Source organism: Panthera onca, chromosome D3 (genome assembly GCF_046562875.1).
Source record: "Panthera onca isolate mPanOnc1 chromosome D3, mPanOnc1 haplotype 2, whole genome shotgun sequence".
NCBI classification, from domain to species: Eukaryota; Metazoa; Chordata; class Mammalia; order Carnivora; family Felidae; genus Panthera; species Panthera onca.
In genome coordinates, this window is record NC_138350.1 from 16,572,613 (window position 1) to 16,595,581 (window position 22,969).

Sequence of the window (22,969 nt, forward strand, 5' to 3'; positions counted from 1 at the left end):
TATGACAATCCTAAAATGGAGAACGGTGCTGCTTATTTTCTGGTTCGTGTCCATATGATGATTAAGGAAAACACCAATTTTGCACTATTCACACTGGAAGTGACAAAGAGAATGAAAGAATTGGTGTTTCTGCCAAAAAGCTACCTGTCACCTCCTCTTAATCCCTCTGATGGAACATCCCATTTCACCAGTTTCACCAAACACCCACCTCCACTCCCCAAGATCCAGGAATCTGAGGGAGAATGTGGCTCCCACCTCATTCTCTGTCCTTCTGGGAACAGAGCACCTCTTCAAACTCATCAGTTTAGCGAATTGGCTGGGCTCCTCTTCTGTTTCATCCCTGGCTCCTACACACAGGAGAAACGTGAATTCCAGTAGAACCTTCTCTGTGATGTCTTCCTTGATTTAGGAGCCTCAGCTGGAACTCATCTCTCATCACTGTGTCAGACAACTTTATGTGCACACAAAGCTCCCCACCGGAGAGATCAAGGTCAACCGTTACCAAAGCTTTTTAAGAGCAAGAGCCCAGCAAAGGTCCTGGCGTTGAGCAGGTACTCAAATGTCTAAGGACTGAGTATGAGTAGGTGGACGAATAAATATGATTTTTTTTAAGGTACTGCTTTAAAGAGACTCTTAAAAACTGAAAACAAACTGAGGGTTGATGGGGGTGGGAGGGAGGGGAGGGTGGGTGATGGGTATTGAGAAGGGCACCTGTTGGGATGAGCACTGGGTGTTGTATGGAAACCAATTTGACAATAAATTTCATATGTAAAAAAAAATAATAAATAAAATAAGCATTTTTTAAAAATAAATAAAAAGAGCCTTTAAAAAAGCAAAAAAAAAGGTACTGCTTTAGACTTCACTCAAGCTTAAAGAACAATGAACTCTTCATACATGTTCTGATAATATTACTGGTAATACTTTTAGAAATAAGCTTTACCTGTAATAAGTTCATTGTAAAATATTTTGAAAAAAATACAGGTCATTATAAAGTAAAAAATAAAAATCACCTTCAGTCCCACCATCAATATTAACATTCCTGACTCTTCCCCAAAACCAATAACATAATTTGAAGTTACACAGAGGACAGTGACTATGACGTTCCAACACATTTTTTAGGTTATATGATAGTATCGTGGAACACAGGATAACCAAATCTTGCCATATAATCTTCTCTTGACACTGTACAGAATCCCTCAATTATTCATTTAAGATTTATTTAAGAATGTTATATACCTGAATCTATCTACGTATCTACATAAATGTGTGGAAAGAGTGCCTAAAACTACCAAAAGGCCTTTTAGGTCGCTACTAGTAACTCATTTATTCACACATTGTGTGACCTAACATTATGAGTCAAGTGCTCTGCTATATTTGAAGAATACATGTATTAGTTATCAACCACTGCTTAGTAAGTTACCCTGAAACCTAGCTATTGAAAACAGTCAACATTTATTCTCTCATACTTTGAGGGTTAGGAGTCCCAAAGCACCTTATGTGAGTGGTTCTGGTTCAGAGTTCTCATGAGTCAGTATGTCAGTCAGGGCTGCACGATCCACTTCCAAGACCACTCACTCACATGGTTGGTCAGCTGGTGTGGACTACAGGTAGGAGGTCCCATGACCCCTCCAGAGAACTGTTTACGTGTCCTCGAAACATGGTGCTTCCCAAAGGGACAAAGTGGAAGCCAGTAAGTTTTCATGACCTAGTCTCAGAAGTCACATGCCATCAATTCTACCATATCCCAGTGGTTACACGTTCAGCCCTATTTACTGTGTGTGTGTGTGGGGGGGGGGAGTTGGTGGGGGGCCACAGGACACCGCGAATACGAGGGCAGAATGACTGGAGGACATCCTGTAGGTCCACCACAATGGATTAAGGCCAGATTCTGGAGAACCTCTACCAAGGGCTACTGTACGAACAGCCATCCAGTTTGTATCCTCCATCCAAGTGACTGTCAAAGAGATCAAGAGGCTGTAATTATAAGCATCCTCCCCTTATCTGTGAGGTGGCTAAGAAAATAATTCAAGTCCAATGTGACGGTGCAGGCTGTGGTACTAGTGGCACAGACAAGCAGCTAAGGGAACCCAGAGGAGACCTTCCCCTGACTCTGAGTCCGAGAGAACACTTGAGTTGCATACTAGACAGTGAGAAGAGGTACTTAGGATACTGACCGAAATGAATCAAGATTTCTTCCTCAATCGTTATGAAAGAAAAACACTCTAAAGCAACCCTTGTCAACCCAGGCTCTGTGAGAAAACTAAGTCCTGATGCTCTAAGGCAACACGTGTATGTGACGAATTAATTTCTCTCGTATGCATCTAGAAGGCATAGCATGTCCCATCCTTGAGAGAACCAAGAAAATATTTACTGAAATTATTTTCTGTTGGACTGAATTCTTTCACACAACCCTAGTTGATAAAGACTACAAAAGGAGTTGAAAAGATAGCTCAGAGACATAAATAAAGCAATGTCGCAAATATCCCCACACACAGTTCCTACAACAAACGGGAGAAACATCACTGTGCGTAAGAAGGTACCGCACAGCTATTCCAGAGAACCAGGAGAGGAGACAGTGACCCAAAAGGTTAACAGAGGCCTGGCCCCACACCCAGCCCACCATGGCCCAGAGCTCAACTTCCTCAGAGGCAATTACCGGAAGGATGAAATTAGCCACCACCCCAAAAACCCCAAGTCGGAAGGGTCCAGGGAGGAAGGGAGAAAGCAATTAGGGGAGATAGGAGCCCTCCAATTTGCATCCTCCACTTAAGTGAACGTTAAGAGATCAAGAGCGTATTACTCTAACAGCTCCCCCCCACCCTTGTTTTAAGTCAGGATTTAGATTCACTGTGATCTGAAGTTTCAGTGTGTAGGTGCACGCACACACACGTACCGTCCCACAAACACCGGTGTTTTGAGCCACCACAGCTCACGACAGGGATGGGAATGCCCCATCCCGCATCACCAGTGCGGCTGCCCCACAACAGCAGAGGCTTGTTCATGCCCACGTGATACAGCACACGGGGAGCTGAAACCTGTATGCTCTTGATACAAGGCAGCTTGTGTAACCGAGCCGGGGGGGGGGGGGGGGGGGGGGCCATCCCTATGGTCAAAACCACAAAGCCAACTTCTGTTCTGCAAGACTGCTATTATTCATCCTCTGAAAGACCAAATCCTAAGAAAATGTATTAAGCCACACCTTGCAAGTCATGACAGCACGGCATGCCACAGCTTGAGAGGAACATTACAAAAGAGATCCTGAACCATGCGTGCTAATCGAAATCACTCCACCTCAGGGCTGAGTACTTTCTGTAGTCCTCTAGCAGTGACCTCCTACGATCCCACTCTCCCTAATACAACCTTCTTAACAAAAACCTCAGAAACCATACGCTTAAAATAAATATACATTCATTCCTAAGTTTGCCTCTTGCTTATGTATGTGTTTTACTGTATTTGTCTCCGCTACTCTTTCCATTTTTTTAAGTCCCGCAAGACAGAGATCAGGATTTTCCCAGAATCGAACCACAAGCCTCACGAAGTAGCAATAATAAGCCCTATTTACTGCTGACACTAACCGGCTTTGAAGAGAAATTCATGGAAGGCCGTGTTTTTTAACAGGAGCCTTCCTGAAAGAGTCACAATACATCTGAAGATCGATACGTGCGTATTCGATATTAACATGCGCAGAAAGCCCCAAAGCATCACCAAAACCAACCTGCCTGTCTATAGCCAGAAAGAAGGGGAGGGACGGACATTACTAGAAGTCTCTGAGATGGTCATTAAAAACCATGCCCGTCTCCTACAGTTCACGTTTAGAGTGATTCCAGACTATCAGCACGCACTGGAGCCCAGCACACACCCAGAGCATCGTTGCCTGCAATCTTGATTTCGGGTATCATTTCGTATTATATGTGAGAATTTGGGTTTTGTTTGCTTTAAACAAAAGCAGCACCTCGTTATAAAACTATCTCAAAGTTGTCAAGACACTGAAACTGCAGGAAGGACAGTGACATATCCGTGTCCCAGTACAAGTCTGCGGTAGAGCCGGGACTGAACCACCCGGCTCCCCAATCCCCAGACCCGCGCTCTCCCTCTATGCCACAGCGACTCTAAGGGCTAAATACAGACACTTTAGGACACAAAAATCCCACATGGTACATGTGAACCCATCCATTACAAAAGTCAGTAACTCCCAAGTACTGACCTCATTTCCAATGGCCAGGCTGTCACCTCCTCCAAAACAAATTAATCTTTGAGGAGCAGAGCCACCCAGACCGTGTATTTGTCTGGGAAAAAGACCCTTGAGGCTCCTCCAAAAACTAACACTTCTTCCAAACACGGTAACTTATTCTATCTTAATTCCTACAAAACTGGGAAAGGAACAAAATACCAATGCAAGTGAGAACCAAATCCTAAGATCTAGTTAGCTTAGGAACCACAGGCAGGTCTCCCTTAAGTGGTGTTAATGAAGCTCAAAGTTTCCCATGGTTTGTACAAGATGGATTCACAGAGCCTTTTGTGGGTGCAGAACTTGAAGAGAACTGTCTCAACTCAGACAAAGATTAGCCATTCAAAAGTTATTTCGGGCTTCTCAATTAGCTTCTTCCATTTCTTTGAAGGAAAAAAACCAACCCAAACGTATCCCTCAGTCTATAAAAGGGGGAATAAAAACGCAAACTCCCAAACAGATGGCGGTGGTCTGGTACTGCTGGATCTCGGCTGACAAGCTGAGGTGTCCTCTCATCTGGCCACTGTCAAACCCACCACACGCGACTGACCGTAAACTCAAACTCCCACTCTAGAATCAGGTAAGCAGTTATAATACTGTAATGTATTATTTGCCACAAAACAGCCATTTTCTCCACAGAAAGAAAAGTATTCAAGTAGAAAATTAAATTTCAACTTAATGAAAAGATTCTCCTTTAAAATATAATCACCAGCTCTGCCAATAAGGAAGGTACATTTGGAAAACACTTAACAAATTTGTTTCCAAAACGCATCCCTCTCCTATTTCTGTAGTGAGACGGTCCCATTGTGGACTATCGCATCCATCGGGCCACTGAAGTAACAATCAGGTGTTAAAATGAGTCAGTCATGAGCATCTGAGAGAAAATAAAGTACAGGAGAATTGGAAGTTTTCCCAGTGAGAGTTTTCCCAATGAAAAAACACCAAAATGTAATGGGAAATGATACTTTGACGGCAATTCACTTTACTGTAACCACTTTCAGAATCACACGGTCCATTATGAGATGTACCCCTAATATGCATGGCTGAGAGTCAGGGGGACCCAATGTTCTCAGCAGAGTGGAAACAGCTGTAACGTGACCCAACACCTGCGTCCTCACCAGTACTGAGCCCTTATCACTAGAGCTCAGGACTCCCCAAACTTATTTTCCTCCTAGAAGCCAACTACAAAAGGATGCTTTGCAAGCTCTCTCTCTCTCTCAGCACCCCCTCCCTCCTGATCTGCAATGCTGTGATTTCCTGTTAAAGTAGTACCGAGTTTCGTCTGTAATATTCAAGAACAGTCAGAAATTCCCAAATCTCCTACCTTCTCCCCCTACTGGAGAAGGCTCTCTGGAAGGAGAAAGTCAGGAGACCGGGAAGTGGGCTAAGGTTGAAGGTCACACGGAACAGCTTTCAGTAAAGACCCTTTATTTCTACCGCTTATTTGCACTGCTTAGATTCTATGCTAAAACTCAGTCTTGTCCAGACTTGAAACCTGCACTGTTTGGGGACATTTTCTTAAGCTCTCATTCCACTTATCATTCAAAAGACCAAAAAGTCTCAAAACCGATCACTCACTACACCGGAGGAGGAGGAGGAGGAGGAAGAGGAGGAAGATTAACTTACAAATTTCTGCTCCTCTTAAAAACTGCATTTTTGAGAAAAACTCCTGTGAGAAGAGGATTATTAACAAAATCATAAGATGCCTGTGCCTGCCCATGCTCACAGCATCATTATAATCTCTTATCCACAGCAGCCACACCCAGAACAGAGTTCACCATTCTGTTTAATGATTCTGTTAGAAAAAACTGATGAGATCAGTAAAGTGTGTGGAACTGAGTGTCAATTACATCGGAGCCTAATGGTCTCCGCAAGCACACAAGTCTTAGTGAACTATCAATCCCCAAAGTCAATCTATGACAGAATAAATCGAGATTACCAGAGGGTGTCTCAGAGAATGGAAAGTCAGATTACTTACCTTGTGCAGAGGGAGCACAAGGAACGCCCCGCCCCCACTCGCTTCTATGATTATGGCAACAAATCGGGGATTGACAGCGCAAAAGGAACTATCCCAGGTCACTCGAGAAACCCGGATGTCATCGTAACACTGGTCATTTTTCACCGCTTGTCCAAATACATGCCGAAACTTGCTCTGTCGTACCACTCGCCTCATTGTGTCTGTAGAAGAGCAAAAATTATGTTAAAATCATGCACCTACCTGAAAGCTTTATTTTTACAAACGAGAAACTCTGAGGGGAAAAAAAAAAAAACGAACGAACGAACGAACGAAAGAAAGAAAGAAAGAAATCAGAATGATACGGCATTTTGTCTGCTCTCCTAAAAAGTAGCCAAATGGCAAATCCGAATTTCCTTCAGCAGCACATACCCAGAGAAAACTGCAAAATGCGTCAGGGAAAGAACTACAAAGAAATGAAAAATTCCTAATTCAAGATCCAGAAACAGCTCATCAGTTTTAATTTCAGGACAAAGATCAAGGCAAAGAACGAAGGAAAATTAGCCTTTCAGGGTTGGGTGGGAATTGAAAGATAATTCACTCCAACCCTCCCCATTTATAGAAAAGGAAACTCCAGAGTGAAGTTACGTGGTGAATTTGAAGCTAAAGAAAACCCCCCAAAAGTTAGGACGCTGTGGCTTTTTCCTCAGTCTGCCAAGGTAATTTTTCAGATTTTGAGCATTTTCCCCAGACATCAGCACTCCGCTGAGAACCGTGCCTGCTTACGAGTGTTTCCACAAGACCAGCTATGTGTGGTGGCAAATTCAAGAGACGTAAGCAACCGTCCTGGTCTTCAAGAGCCTTCCAACGTAGGAATAATAATCAGAGCAACTTACAACAGAACTCCTGGTGCCAAGTGCCAACAGGACTGTGACTAACACAGCAGACGGGTCAAAAGCCAGGTCTTAGAAAAGAGAAGCAAAGGTTTAAATATAAAGTAGTGTAATGAAAGTGCATTTAGGATGGCAGTAGCATAGTAGACGAGAAGAAGCTACAAGCAAGGTGCTGGCTGAACCGTGGCAGTGAACCAGGCCTGAGAAAGATCTGGGATGATCATGGCAGTAGGAATCAGAGGAAAAGAATAATTCAGGGAGGGGAAACGAAACCAGGTTGGGTTTTCATGTCATTTCACCATAGCCATTTCACCACAGCCATTTCCCAAGTAACCAGGGGACCTGGGAAAGGGGAAGTGACACTGAGCTGGTGTTTCTGGGCTTCCTCAAGGGTCACTTCCAAAGTGACTGATGGACTCCAAATTCCATCAGGTGTCCCAGAGACATGTGCACTGAAAGCTGCTTTATCACCAGGCCTCACCTGATCAAAGTTTCCTAGACTGCACCCAATATAATTTTCCTGTCTTGCTAATGCAAGACATTCTGTTCCTATTGGCTAGGATAGAAGGAGCCTGGAGAAAACATAAGAGGAAATGGAACATGGTCAAACCTGACAAGTCAGCTGAAAACCAGTACTCCTGACTGCTATGCACAGAGGAAGGTTAACACCTGTCCACTCGTGCCAAATGGGACACATGGTGGGCTGTTGCTAATTCCTTCCCTCTGACGACTCCCTTCCTCATGGCTCTGGGCCCACTGCTAAACGCAGAGGGAGATCATTTATATTTGCCAGAGACTCCTTCTACCCTTCCAAGGCATGTGCAAAAGTGGACTCTTTCCAAGCCTAGGGCATGTGGCTGGGCTGAGGCAACAAACGCTTGGCAGGCAGCTGAGCACCCGTGTTCCTCAGCCCAGCTGTTCCCAGACCTTTCCAGCTGACGACCAGGACCATATATTTAGAGTATTTGGTAGAGGAGATGGCAACTTATTCGCTTCCACTTGGCCAGAGTCTGTCATTTGTGAAACAGTATGAGTAGTTCTCAAGCGTGACTAGATAAGACAGCTTCTATGAGGTGGTGAAAACCACAAGAAAATCACATCCATACAAAAGTCAAGGTACAGTCAGCTGGTCTCAGGATCCACTTCCCTATACAACCATCTGTATAAGTTAGCAAAAGCTGGAATCTTCCCCACGATCGTCCAGCAAGTGTTTCGAAAGTAAGTTTACAGAAAAGAAAGGACTGTACCGTTACCATATGTCAAAGAGGTTTCGTTCATATACATATAAAGTTTTTACAAATTCAGAACATGAAAACCCCAACAGAAAATTTACAAAGGACATTAAGAGGTAATTTACAAAAGAAATACAAATCGCATTTATCTCCACTCCTTCCTGAAATCCTAATAAAATGCTGTAAAGGAATAAAAGTAGGTGTAAACACCAAAGGCAAGAAAAAGGACACTGGAAAGCCTACGAAAAAGCAAACGTGGAGGCACCTGGCTGGCTCAGTCGGTGGAGCATGCGACTCTTGATCTCAGGGTTGTGAAAATTCGAGCCCCATGGTGGGTATAGAGATTACTTAAAAAAAATAAATCTTAGGGCGCCTGGGTGGCTCAGTCGGTTAAGCGGCCGACTTCGGCTCAGGTCATGATCTTGTGATCTATGAGTTCGAGCCCCACGTCGGGCTCTGTGCTGACAGCTCGGAGCCTGGAGCCTGCTTCATGTTCTGTCTCCTTCTCTCTCTGCCCCTCCCCCGTTCGTGCTCTCTTTCTGCCAGAAAAATAAATAAACGTTAAAAATTATTTTTTTAAAGTTCATTTATTTATTTTGAGAGAGAAAGCATGTGTATGGGGGGAGGAGCAGAGAGAGACAGAGGGAGAGAGAGAATCCCAAGCAGGCTCTACGATGTCAGCACAGAGCCTGACACAGGGCTCAGTCCCATGAACCATGAGACCGTGACCTGAGCTGAAATCAGCAGTCAGACACTTAACCCACTGAGCCACCCAAGAGCCCCTAAAAAAAAAAAAAAATCTTAAAAAAAAAAATGTGACAATGAAATCTAGGAAGACAGAAAGCTATCATGCATGTGTAACGGACTTAAGTATGAATGTTCTCTACTCAGCTGAGTGCCTCAGGGGGAGAATCTCACCAAAACGATGCCCGCCAAGGCCCACTGTGAAAACGCAGAGCACTCAGAAGAAAACTTGTACGCCTCTAAAGATAGGGATGTGGGATACGGCTGGCTGCGGAAAAAGTTGCCTGAAAGTCTAAAATTAAGAGCAGCTAGACACCCTCCTCCAGCGCTGCACTTCCAGGGGACGGCCCCACACCAGCCTCGGCAGAAGCCAGGCCGCGGGCCCTGGACATGACGCCGCCCAGCACCGGTGTGAGCACAGGTGTGAGCGGCACGACTGACAACCTGGTTCTGCGGAGTGGAGCCTCCAGCCCTTGTTCCGGGGACTCCCAGGCCCAGACGCCACCCACTCTGCTCGGCAGGAGACCAAATCTAACCTCCCTCCGTGAGTTCCACCACCCAACCAGCCCCGCCACCCACACAAGGCATCAGGTCAGCTTTCTGTGCCTCCTTTGAAATGTGAATGGACATTTGAGGCCTTCCTCAAGGCCTTTCACTTAAAAAAGAGAGACCCGCTTTTCGTCTTTACTCAAATAGGCTACATACCATCTAATCTCACTAACAATATGAATATTATATAAGCACGTAAAGTGCTCTGGATGTCCTCGTTGAAAAATATTATGCGACTCTGCTGGGTGACTGACATACTAAAATACCCTTAAAAGTCATTTCTGTACTACACGTAGTGACAATTTATTTTCAGCCTAACCGCGTGAAGTCAGAACGGAGCGGAGCGCTGGCTACATAGCAGAGCAGTGAGAGAAGACCGCGCTTCACGGCGCAGTGCTGACTGAGCCCCGCGTGTTCAAGTGGAACTTGGAGGGTGGTGCGCACCCATTCACATCCGAGGTCGGACCTGATCTGGGCTCAGCTGTCCACATGTGGCACAGCTGCTTTTGCTGCACACAACAGAGGAAAGCAATTACGACGGCAGGCCCCAGAGTCAGACAGCCCTGTGAGTGAGAAGCACAGCTGTACCATTTACTTTCTGGCCCAGGTTCAGTAGGGCAAGTCACTGAATCTCCTTAGGTGTCAGATTCTCTACGTGAAAATGGGTATGAGATACATAAAACTGAAGTTACTACTAAATGGGCACTTGGTGTTGGGATTGTAGCAGAAGATTAACACGTTAAAGCACCTCGTACGGTTAGGTTAGAGACACCTAACTAATTACGCAATAAATGTCAGCTATTGTTATCATCCTAGAACTTGACATAAAGTAATTTGGATTAAGATCCCAGTTTTCCCACTTACTAGCAAATTACTTAATTTGCCTTTCTGAGCTTCAGCTTCCTCTTCTATACAACGAAGGAATTGGTACTTGTAAGAGTTAAAAACAACATCTGACAAACCCAGGTCCAGATAGATGGTTTCACCGCCAAAGCCTATCAAACATCTAAAGAATTAACACCAATTCTTCACAAATTCTTCCAAATAACAGAAGAGGAGGAAACACTTCCAAACTAATTTTAAGAGGCCGGTATTACTCTAATACCAAAATCAAAGACATCACAAGAAAACTACACCAATATGTCTTATGAATAGAGACACAAAAATCCTCACCAAAATACTAGCAGACCAAATCTAGCAACCTATAAAAAGGATTATACACCATGACCAAGTGGGACTTGTCCCAGGAGTGCAAAGTCAGGTCAACATCTGAAAATCAACTAGGGTAACATATATCAATCGAATAAAAACAAAACTTGTACAATCGTCTCACGCAGATCAAGTACTTGACAAAACCCAACACTTTCATGATAAAAACACTCAAGAAACTAGGAATACAAGGAAACTTCCTCAAACCGATTAAAACAAAACAGAAACCCCACAGCTAGCACAATACTCAATGATGAAAGAGGCTTTCTCTCTTGATCTCCAAGATCGAGAAGCAGATAAGGATGTCTGCTCTTGCCATTTTTATTCAGCAATGTGCTACAGGTTCTAGCCAGGGCAATTAGACAAGAAAAAGAAAGAAAAGGCATTCAAACTGAAAAGGAAGAAGTCAAACTATCTCTGAACATAGATGACATGACCTTACAACCCTAAGAAATCCACTAAAAAACTATGAGAATTAATAAGTTCAGCAAGGTTGCAGGATAAGAGATCAATACACAAAAATCAATTGTATTTCTATACAACTCTTTTTTTTTTAATTTTTTTTTTAACGTTTATTTATTTTTGAGACAGAGAGAGACAGAGCATGAACGGGGGAGGATCAGAGAGAGGGAGACACAGAATCTGAAACAGGCTCCAGGCTCTGAGCTGTCAGCACAGAGCCCGACGCGGGGCTCGAACTCACGGACGGCGAGATCATGACTTGAGCCGAAGTTGGCCGCTTAACCGACTGAGCCACCCAGGCGCCCCTATATAACTCTTGATAAACCATCTGAAAATGAAATTAAGAACACAATTCCATTCACAGTAGTATCAGAAAGAATACAAAACTTGGGAATAAACCCAACCTCTTAAGAAGGTGAAAGAAAGACATGTACACTGAAAACTACAAGAAGACACTGCTGAAAGAAATTAAAGAAGACCACAATTAAATGGAAAGATATCCAGTGTTGATGGATCAGAAGGCTTAACATTAAGATAGCAATATTCCGGGGCACCTGGCTGGCTCAACTGGTAGAGCATGTGACACTGGATCTCAGGGTTGTTATTTCAAGCCCCACAGTGGGTATGGAGCGTCCTTAAAAAAAAAAAAAAAAAAAAAGACAGCAATACTCCCCAAACTGATCTACAAGTTTACAGCAATCCCTTTCAGAATCTTAGCTGACTTCATAGAAATTAATAAACAGATTCCAAAATTTATATGGAACTGCAAAGGAAACCCCCCAAAAACAAAACCACCTTGAAGAAAAAGAACGAAATTAGGAAGATCGGTATTTTTTTATTGCAAAACTTACTACAAAGCAATGAAAATCAAGACAAGGATGAACATACAGATCAATGGAACAAAATTCAAAGTCTAGAAATAAATTCATACATCTTTGGTCAAATGATTTTCAACGAGAGTGCCAAAACCATTCAATGGGGGAAAAATTGCCTTTTTAACAAAAGGTGCTGGGACCACTGGATAGCCACATACAAAAGAAGCCTGACCCTAACCCACACTATATAAAATAACTAACTCAAAATGGGTAAAGATATAACCCATAAGAGAATTAAAACTATGAAACTCTTAGAAAGAAACATAGAAGTAAATCTTCATGACCTTGGATCTGACAAGGGATTCTTAGACATGACACCACCAAAAGTACAAGCAACAAAATAAAAAGTAGATAAACTGGATCTTATGAAAATTAAAAACCTTTGGCTTCAAAAGATACCATCAAGAAAGGAAAGAGACAACCCATCAGAATGGGAGATTTTTGCAAATCATGTATCTGATAAGGCCTCTGTATCTAGAATATATAAAGAATTCCTACAGTTCAGTAAGACACATAATCCAATTTAAAAGGGGGCAAATAACTTGAATAGATATTTTTCCAAAGAAGGTACACAAATGTCCAATAAGCACATGAAAAGATGCTGGACATCATTAGTCACTGGCGAAACGTAAATCAAAACCACAAAGAAATACCACTTCATGCCCACTAAGATGGCTAGAATCAAAACGTCAGAGAATAACTTGACAAGGATGAAGTGTTGATGTTGACAAGGATGCAGAGAAGTCAGAACACGCATACACTGCTAGCAGGAATATAAGATGGTGCTGTTGTTCTGGAAAGCAGTCTGGCAGTTCTTGAAATGATTAAACAGTGACCATATGACCCAGAAATCCACTCCTAGAAATACACCCCAAAGAATTAAAAAGAAGTATTCAAACAAATATTTGTACATGAATGTTCTTAGCAGCTTATTTCACAACAGCCAAAGGGTGGAAACCACCCACTGGTTGCATATCCATCAGACGAATGGGAAAACAAAATGTGATATACTCATACAATGAAATATTATTTGGCAATAAAAAGGAATGAAGTAGTAATACATGCTACAACTTGGATGAACCTTGAAAATATTATGCTGAGTAAAAAAGGCCAATCATAAAAGTCTACATATTATGATTCCATTCACATGAAAGTCCAGAATAGGCAAATTTACAGCTACAGAAAGTAAATCAGTGGTTGCCGGGGAATGGGGGGGGGGGTGGGGGGGGGTGGGGGCTGACAACAGGAGAATAAAAGGTTACAGTTAACAAGTATAGGGTTTCATTCTGAGGCGATGAAAATGTTCTGAAATTGACTGTGGTGATAGTTGCACATATTTGTAAATATGTTTATTAAAAACCACTGAGCTGTATGCTCTAAATGGGTGAACTGTACGGTATGTGAATTACAGGTGACCCCTGAACAACATGGGTTCAAACTGCACAGGTCCACTTGCAGATGTTTTTCAATAAACACTGTACAGGACCGTAAATGTATTTTCTCTTCCTTAAATTTTTCTTAACACTTTCTTTTCTCTAGCTTACTCTATTATAAGAATACAGTATATAATACATGTAATACAAAATATGTGCTAATCCACTGTATATGTTAGCGGTACAGCTCTCAGTCAACAGTAGGCTGTTAGTAGTAAAGTTTTGGGGGAGTCAAAAGTCATGTACAGATTTTTAAGTTTATTTATTGGGGGGGGGGGAGAGAAGATATGAGTGGGGGAGGGGTAGAGGGAAAGGGAAAGAGAGAATCCCAAGCAGGCTCACAGAGCCCAATGCGGGGCTCGATCTCACGAACTGTGAGATCATGACCTGAGCTGAAATCAAGAGTCGGACGCTTAACAGACTGAGCCACCTGGATGCCCCGAAAGTTACTGTGAGTTTTGACTGCACAGGGGGTCAGTTTCCCTAACCTCCATGTTGTTCAAGGGTCAACAGTATATTTCAACAAACCAGTTTTTTAAAATGTCTGCAAAGTACCTAGTACAGAATCTGAAGCATAGTAAGCACTATCCAATGAATGTCAGCAATTATTATTTAAGAGCTCCCTAATAGGTTTCTCTACCCGAAGAGAAAAGATCCAAATCAATTCCCTACTGATTATGGGCCAAGAGTATAATTTTCACATAAGAGAACTAGCATCAGTTATCAAGGACCCTTCACAAAATTTATGTTCTCCTACCTCAGCATGGTATTTACTACACTTCAATTTTCCCCTTAAAGGAAAAAATATGATCTATCTCAAACAGAAAAACCCTCCTCTCGAGAGAAGCTGCTTGCATTATGAAATGGCATTAGTGTTTGACTGTTCTTGTTTTTTTTTTTTTTTTACGTGCTCAGCCATAAATTTCCAAATTGAAATGTATCATCCAATCTTAGTTCTTTTATTAAATAATCTTGTCCCAAATTATAGAACTGAAGTGTCCCCCAATACTAAGATACTTTATAAAGAAATCTAATGCTCAATTATAGTAAAAAGAGTAAATGAAAAATCCTGAACTAATACAACAGACACAAAGTCCAAAGAAATACTAGGTATAATTTTAAATGTCTTGTCGGAGTTGACCTCTGGAGAAGTCACCTGTTCATTAGGTCCCTCGAGTACAAATTCTTAAAAATGCGTAGGGCTCTTTCTTTACAATTGTAGGACTGTCACAGCAGTGGAGAAGATGTAGCAATAAGTCATTCATTAAGCAAATCAAAGAATTGTTCACAAATTTCAAAATAAATTGACTTTAGATGTGAGAAAAAGCAACGTGGTTTTTAATTTCCACCAAGTGTAAAATTACAAACCTTATCTAAGGCTTTATAATATGAAAGTTTATCGTTCTACCCATATTTCTAATAAGACTGGGACTATCCTGGGGCGCCTGGGTGGCGCAGTCGGTTAAGCGTCCGACTTCAGCCAGGTCACGATCTCGCGGTCCGTGTCCGTGAGTTCGAGCCCCGTGTCAGGCTCTGGGCTGATGGCTCGGAGCCTGGAGCCTGTTTCCGATTCTGTGTCTCCCTCTCTCTCTGCCCCTCCCCCGTTCATGCTCTGTCTCTCTCTGTCCCAAAAATAAATAAAAAACGTTGAAAAAAAAAAATTTAAAAAAAAAAAAAAGACTGGGACTATCCTAAAATGGTTTTCATTATAAAAAAAACTGAGGTCCTTGAAAGATAATGTGAGAACAGGTTGAGAGCATAGGCTCAACTATGAAATGTCCTCTCTGGGGTTTAGCTGAAACTCTACTTTAGAAACATGGGCAGTCATCTCCTCTGCCCAAATCCCCAGGTAATACTGAACGCCAGAAAAAAGGATTAAGAGTTAGGTCTTGACTGTCCAGAGACTATCATAATAAATTTATTTTTTTAAAGTTCTTTACCTTTTCTGTGGTCGCCATGCTGTAAATTACAGCTCCAAGACTTATGTATCTGAACATTCAAAGTCTGTACCTTTTGATCGCCTTCACACATTTCATCCACCTCACTTCCCCCACTTCTGGCAATCACTGTTCTGTTTCTATGAGTTCTGCTTTGGCTTTTTTAAAAACCGTTAAGTGATATCATGCAGTACTTGTCTTTGCCTGACTTATTTCACTTAGCATAATGCCCTCTAGATCCATCCATGTTGCCACAGATGGTATAATTTCCTTCTTTTTTATGGCTGAATAATATTCTAACATATATATTCTATATACATACATATACATTTATATCTATACATATGCAATACATACACACGTACCACATTTTCTTTATCGATTCATCTATTGATTGCACACTTAGATTGTTTCCAAATCTTGGCTATTGTAAATAATGCTACAATGAACGTGGGAGTGCATATATACCTTTTCAAGATAAAGATTTCATTTCCTTTGGATAGATAAATACCCAGGAGTGGAATTGCCAGGCCATAAGGTAATTCTACTTTTAATTTTTTGAGGAACCTCCGTAATGGATGCACAGATTTACATTCCATTTTCTTTCCATAATGGCTGCACAAATTTATATTTCCACAAAGATTTCTAAACAGTAGATAATATACTTCTGTTTTTGCTTCAAATAAAAATCTAAAAGCTGACTACTGACACTCACAATACCTAACAGTTCATCTACGGAAACAAAAAAACAATTAAAATTTTCTTCACATGTTGGGTGATCATCTTAACCAAGAACAAGCTGTTAAAAATAAGGTCTATCTCTATGGGTTAAGGACTTATTTTATTTTTTAAAGATTTTATTTTTACGTAATCTCTATACCCAATGTGGGGTGTGAACTCACAATTCCAAGATCAAGAGTCACATGCTCTACCAAATGAGCCAGCCAGGCACCCCAGATAAGTTGTCAGAGGAAAGTTTGCTAAAAATCACTCTCAGAATAAAACTTCCATCTTACGGTCAGTTGATAATCCCCAACCTCGGGGAGAGTGTAAGAAGTCTTACGGTGCTGCCAGGTTATACATAGAAAATTTATTTCATAGGTCATACAAGAAATGTGTTGGATGTGAGGAGGAAAAAATGTAGACAAGACAGGGTGTTTATACTGTAATGGTACCAAATAAAATATACTCAAAACACCTGAGTAAATGTTACTACATTTTCTCTATTCTCTGTCTACTTCCATCAATCTCATAAAAAAATGACCACAATTTTGACATTTTCCTGTTTATTGAGAAGTTATCTGTTTAAAGATTCCAGCAGATGTATTTCTACGGTTCATATAAAAGGAAACACATCCTGCTAGGAACACATACAGGAAAACCCCTACTAGTAGCAAAATCCTGCCCAGCACATTTGCTGAGACTGTTCCAGAGCATCAATTACTCAAGGGCTCACAAAATGTTCCCTAGCCAGCAGCAACCACAGGAAGACTCCAGAATGTCCCAACAGGGAAAGAACATGTTCCCTCTAAGTTGTTGCTTTTATGGCAGGCACTTTTTAATGTGGGAGAAATAGGATGCATTATTTAATAGAAAATGCCAAGTGAGACAGCGGATGAGGAAACAAATGTCTGAAAACCAGCTATTTAAATGGCAATACCAACAGTTAAAATTGCTTTTAAGAAGCTGGAAATGGAATATGTAAGCCTACGTAAAATACACATTTAAAGAGAGCAGACACCCAAAGCAAATATGGGAGGTGCTCTGATTAAATATAAAAATTCAACATTCATCAATTCTGGATAGGAGATGGCTCAGCTCTTTTGAATTTTCTTAAACAAAATCTACCAGTGACATTCGAATTCATCCAACAAATAATTTTCATTGCATCCAGTCCCTTAATTAACAGATTCATATGTGACACGCTCCAAGAAAAAAATATATGTAATTTGCATCCTTTAATAGAAGCTGTTTTAACAAGGAAGAAATTCTAAGACCACATGCAACATTTCTTACAAAGCACAACAGACCTCACACACAGCAGCTATGGCTAAAAGAGATCTGGACTCCACTAATGACAATGAGGTGCTGGAAAAGAATGGTTTTTTTCTAGAAAAACTGCCGACCATTTATGACAACTGACTGCAAGCATGGAACAGCCTTGATGTTGGTTCAATCTGTCATGACATGGAGAACAGCAAGAACAAAGCAGGAAAATTCATCCTCATTACAGCCTCCCAAATAGTTCTATCCCATCATCGTTATCCATCCAGGTCATAGGCAAAATGCCAAGTAATCAGGCATCAATTATAAAGGCACTTTGTTTTGATTCAATAACCCATTATCATTTTAGTTTTTAAATGTTTCCAGGAACAACAACAACAACCAAAACAAACAAACAAACAAATAAAAAACACCCCACAAGTAAGATCCACCAAGAAGCATCCAGGCTCAGTCCTCACAGAAGCCCGGAGTGGAAAAGGTTCCAAAGCTCATCGCTTCCAGGCCCTTCATTTTCCGTGCGGAAACATTATGTGACTTGTCCAAAGATAAAAGACTTCTGGAGAGACACAATGACCTTGCACCACAAAGTACAGGGCAGTTCAACTTTCCGTCCCCTGAACTTTCATACTTTTTCAATGATAAACTCCCCTTCATACATACAATTTGGCTTTCCCACGTCAGCCTGTAATGCCACTCAGCGCTCTCACTGGGGTGTTGCCTCGCAGTTCAGGGTTCCACTAGGCCTGTTTGTGCAATTTTTAAATATGAAATTACATTTTGCTCACATTTTATAAAATATAGAAACTGGCTGTAAACATCCAAATACAGAGAAACCAAAGAGAGCATTAAGTATTATGCCAAAGGAGGCAAATCTTTACTTCTGACTGAAAACCCTTAGGCTTAATGCCAGAGGACTATGTACTCAATTGTCCAAGAGAACAGCACGAAAGGACATGCATACAAAGCCAGAAATCTATATATCAAGGACAATTTCTGAAAGGTGAGGAATAATGAATCGGTTTATATTTTTTAAAGCTTTCTAAGAAAACAATTCTTACTTTTACATTTTGCAATTTTGTACCAATTTAAGAACTTGTTACAGAGAAAAGCTGAGGACAACGGATGGTGACTTAAAGGCTCACTGATGATTTGGATGGACTAGAATGGGAAACTATGAAAATGACTGTTAAAAATGAAGTCGGACAAGATACGAAATGAGCTACAGAACACAAATCAAATCACCACAATACACATTTCAAATATCTTATGATTTTATGTCAACTACACCTCCTAAAGCCAAAATTTAATAAAAGCAATGAAATCAGCATATGGGGGCTCCTGGGTGGCTCAGTCGGTTGGGCGGCCGACTTCGGCTCAGGCCATGATCTCACAGCTCATGAGTTCAAGCCCCGCGTGGGGTTCTGTGCTGACAGCTCGGAGCCTGGAGCCTGCTTCGGATTCTGTGTCTCCCTCTTTCTCTGCTCCTCCCCTACTCACACTCTGTGTCTCTCTCAAAAGTAAATAAACATTAAAAAATAAAAATAAAAAAAGAAAGAAATCAGCATATGAACAGCAAAATAGCAACATATAAAGATCCTAAATGCAAAAAATAAGAAAATCTTCAAATTCTCTCACATTTGTATTAAAGAGACCCTTTATCAACTAAAAGATGCCCTAACAGGGCCTATAACTCGCTTAAAATATAACAATAATGACATACGTGACAGAAATTTTACAGTTACTAAAACATGAGACTGTGAGGTTTTAGAGGTCATCTCTCACTCTTCAATGACAGAAATATATTTTTTTATTGCACTATCAGAATAAGAGCAGATTTGTCCTACAATAATATGCAAGCATGACATGTTTCCTATCCCTCACATTCTTCCAATTTGCTGCTTATCGCCAAATCTTCAGAAACACAACCACCTCTACCCATCCCCGGAGCTTTGAAAAAGAATTGTGTAAGAAATCTCCATCACAGAGGCTCTACCTGCCCAGAGAACACTGTGGATCCGACTCGGGGGCTGCACCCCAAGAGACTAGTCTCAGAAGCTGAACTCTGCCTCTTCTCATCAAAGAGCCAAATTAATCCCAAGAGTCCTCGTATCAACTACAGAACTTTTACAGACGTGACTGACCCAGCAATCCCACTTAAAAATTAATGATGAATGTGTTTCCAAATACTTTCTATACCAATGACCTACTTCTCTTATTAACAACCGCTAAAAAGCACACTGTGGATGACTGTTCAAACTCACTAAGTCTGTTTCCACCACTTCGTCAGATGGTGTTACTCTTGGAATGAAATGTTAATAATTCTTTGCCAATATGCTTGTACCAGGAAATGAAATTACCGGACTCCCAGATCTTTTGAGGGTTTTTTAAAGGCATTTTTATGAAGACCCTCAAAAGGCTAGAGTCACAGGAGAAACTAACAATGTCAAAAACAAAGTCATCACCTCCCCCTGAAGAATTTCAGTCTTCCCTTTTGAATGCCCCATACCCTGGGCTGTGACTAAACATACACACCTGACGAATGTTTCAAGGGAACAGTGAAGTAGAGTAGGAAAACTGTGGCTTAGATGCAAGATGCGCGTTTATCCTGACACAGTCACTTAACCACTAAGTCATTTCTGGTCCTACGGTTGCTGGTTTCTTCATCTATAAAATGGACAAGTAAAGTAAGTTATTATTCTATGGTCCTATTTTAACCTGAAGCCTACAAGTCAATACAAAACACTTGTTTCACTGGGATCCAGTCCACACGCCCCCAATAAAAGGCACACAATTCACTGAGAACTCAATTAGTTTTTACAACTCACAGGGGTATGCGTACAACGCGTACCCTCAACTGTGAATGCTGAGCAGGTCTTTAGTTCTAGTCATTCATCGTTCATTTATTCCACAAATATTTATTGAGCTTTGGTCATGTGCTTGGCATCCTGACAGACATGGCAGACGCGGTGGTGAGCGAGGAAGGAGGCCTGGCCCGAGCTCTCATGCAGCTCACAATCTGCTGGAGGAGGACACATCGTAATCAAATATTCCCACTGACATTAATGTGCTGCTGTGGCAAATACTGGGATGCAGTGCACACAGAAGGACAGAAGGAGTCAACAACCAGGGCAAAGAACCACCTCTTACCAGTAACTCCAAAGAGCCTTCTCTTTACAAGTAGTGTATTTGAAAAGAGAAAAAAAAAATAGAGAAAAAATTTCAATCACTTATTGTACCTTTTCAGACTGATGACTGGATTCATGGGTTTAAAATTAAGGTACTCCATCCACAGACGTGCCCAGAGCTCGAAGGTAAACCTACTGAGCACACAATCTCAAAATTAAACTAACAACTAATACTCTTTAAACCTAAATCTCCCTGTCTCCAGAATGTTCAGACATCCTATAGAAATAGGAAAGTATACCTCTTAAAATCTTACTACACCTCAGGGCAAAACATTTTGTCTGACCCTTTTTGGTAAAAAAATACAAACTACTGGGGTACCTGGGTGGCTCAGTTGGTTAAGCGTCTGACTTTTGATTTCGGCTCCGGTCATGATCTTGTGGTTTGTGGGTTCGAGCCCCACATCAGTCTCGGTGCTGACAGTGAGGAGCCTGCTTGGGATTCTCTTGTCTCCTTCTCTCTCTCCCCTTCCCCTGCCCCCTCTGTCAAAATAAATAAACTTTAAAAAATTACAAATTACTTCCTTATCAGCACACCTCTCTTCAAAAGGAGCAGGGGCAAAGACTCCCACAGAATATCAGTATCTACAACACAATACAAGAAACTAAAGACTGAAAATCCACTGGGGAAAATATAGTTACTACAAATAACTACTTTGCCACCACCCACTACCTTCCGAAGGTCCCAATTCTTCAGGAAAAAACATCATACATCCCATTTCACCAACAAAATGAAAAAACCTCCAGGGAAGTGAGAAAAACAAATAAGGCCCTCTTTGGGGAAGAAATAGTTCAGCTAAGTATTTTGGGAGTGAATATTCCATAGCTTTTAGTAGCCTTGGTTAACAAAACTAACACAACCCCTCCCCGCCAAGATCTACCTTCCTTCCAAACTGTATGAAGACTTGAAAAGAAAATCACAGTCCATTTTTTATGTTAAATTAGACTATAACTAAAAGACAAATTTTATATGCCTTAAAAGAAAGTACGAAGAATCCTCTTTAAAGCACTGTGATTAGGAAACTAGCAGAAAGATCAAGGGGCTTCCCATCCCTAATACTCTCTTAAAAGACTGCATTTATAGCAAACAGACAAGCAGAAAAACTACATTTATAATTTAGTAACCTCTAAAAACTGCCAGAAATACACACATATACCACACACAAAAACAATCACAAAACGAATCTTTTTTTTTCTTTTAAGGCTCTATGACCACTGTGGGGCTTGAACTCATGACGACGAGAACAAGAGTCCCATGCTCTACTGACTGAGCCAGCCAGGGGTCCCTACGAAACAATTCTTAATGATCTCTTATCACAATTACAATGTTTTTTGTGATCGCTCATCACTAATATGATATAAACCAAAACCTATAGTTTTTGAAATTGTAATACTGCACCAATGAACCCCCAAATGATTCAACAGTTGGAGTGGTATACAATTTGCCCTATTTTAATTTGGCCATTTCTTGTCAATTTCTCAAGTCAAATGATTCCAAACGTATTAAAACCTTGGAGCTCCAGGAGCCACTGAAATGAGCTTAGATGCATCAGGTGATTTCTCTGGGGCTGGCCTGGAGGCCCCTCAGGGGCCACCGTGGGCACTCGACAGTCAGTCAACGTGTTGAAGGTTAAGAAACTTAAGAAAAGAACGACAGGAAAGACAAACTCGGTTTTTTTCCATGGCTACCTTAACTTTAAATCTTCATCTTGATACAAATAATAGTTCTTCTCATATGTATTTTGACAAAAACTCACAAAATGAAAGCATACTTCCACTCTGATGTTACTTCAATTGTTTCTAAAGTCAAAGTTGCTAACCAAACTACAAAACAAAGACCTAAAAACCCCATGCTACCAATATTTTCAACTTATTCAAGAACTAGGGTAAATTTGCAATGGTGTACCCATAGGTAATGTAACTCTTCTTTTTCATCAGAATTCATGCTTTAAATAAATAACTCCAAAATGTGCTTTACAAATAAAACATGTTTCAATAATTAAATGTGTACATATACACCACATACTGCTTACAGTATTTATAATAAAAATTATAGGGTTAGATTATCATAAGATAATTTAATAAACAAATGTTTACAATCAGCAATCCTTCTACACCATAGAAAACATCCCCATCAGGACGCCTGGGTGGCTTGGTGGGTTGAATGTCTGACTTTGGCTCAGGTCATGATCTTGGGTTTGTGAGTTGGGGCTCCACGTCAGGCACGCTGCTGTCAGCGCAGAGCTCACTTCAGATCCTCTTTCCCC

At 41.2% G+C, this 22,969-nt stretch overlaps 1 protein-coding gene across 3 annotated transcripts in view; it reads right to left on the minus strand.

Annotated features, from left to right (window-relative positions):
• Window positions 1-22,969, minus strand: part of CORO1C (coronin 1C) — a 76,243-nt gene that overhangs the window by 42,251 nt on the left and 11,023 nt on the right. The window contains exons 1-2 of one of the 3 annotated variants that reach the window (XM_060612486.3): window positions 7,079-7,099; window positions 6,207-6,406 (exon numbers count right to left, since the gene is read on the minus strand). The exons of 1 other annotated variant lie outside the window; for it this stretch is intronic. In XM_060612486.3, coding sequence (XP_060468469.1) covers window positions 6,207-6,401 — 195 coding nt within the window. In that variant the 5' untranslated portion in view covers window positions 6,402-6,406; window positions 7,079-7,099. Of the gene's footprint in view, window positions 1-6,206; window positions 6,407-7,078; window positions 7,100-22,969 lie in introns of those variants that run through there. One more of the 3 variants, XM_060612485.2, reaches the window with a different exon arrangement.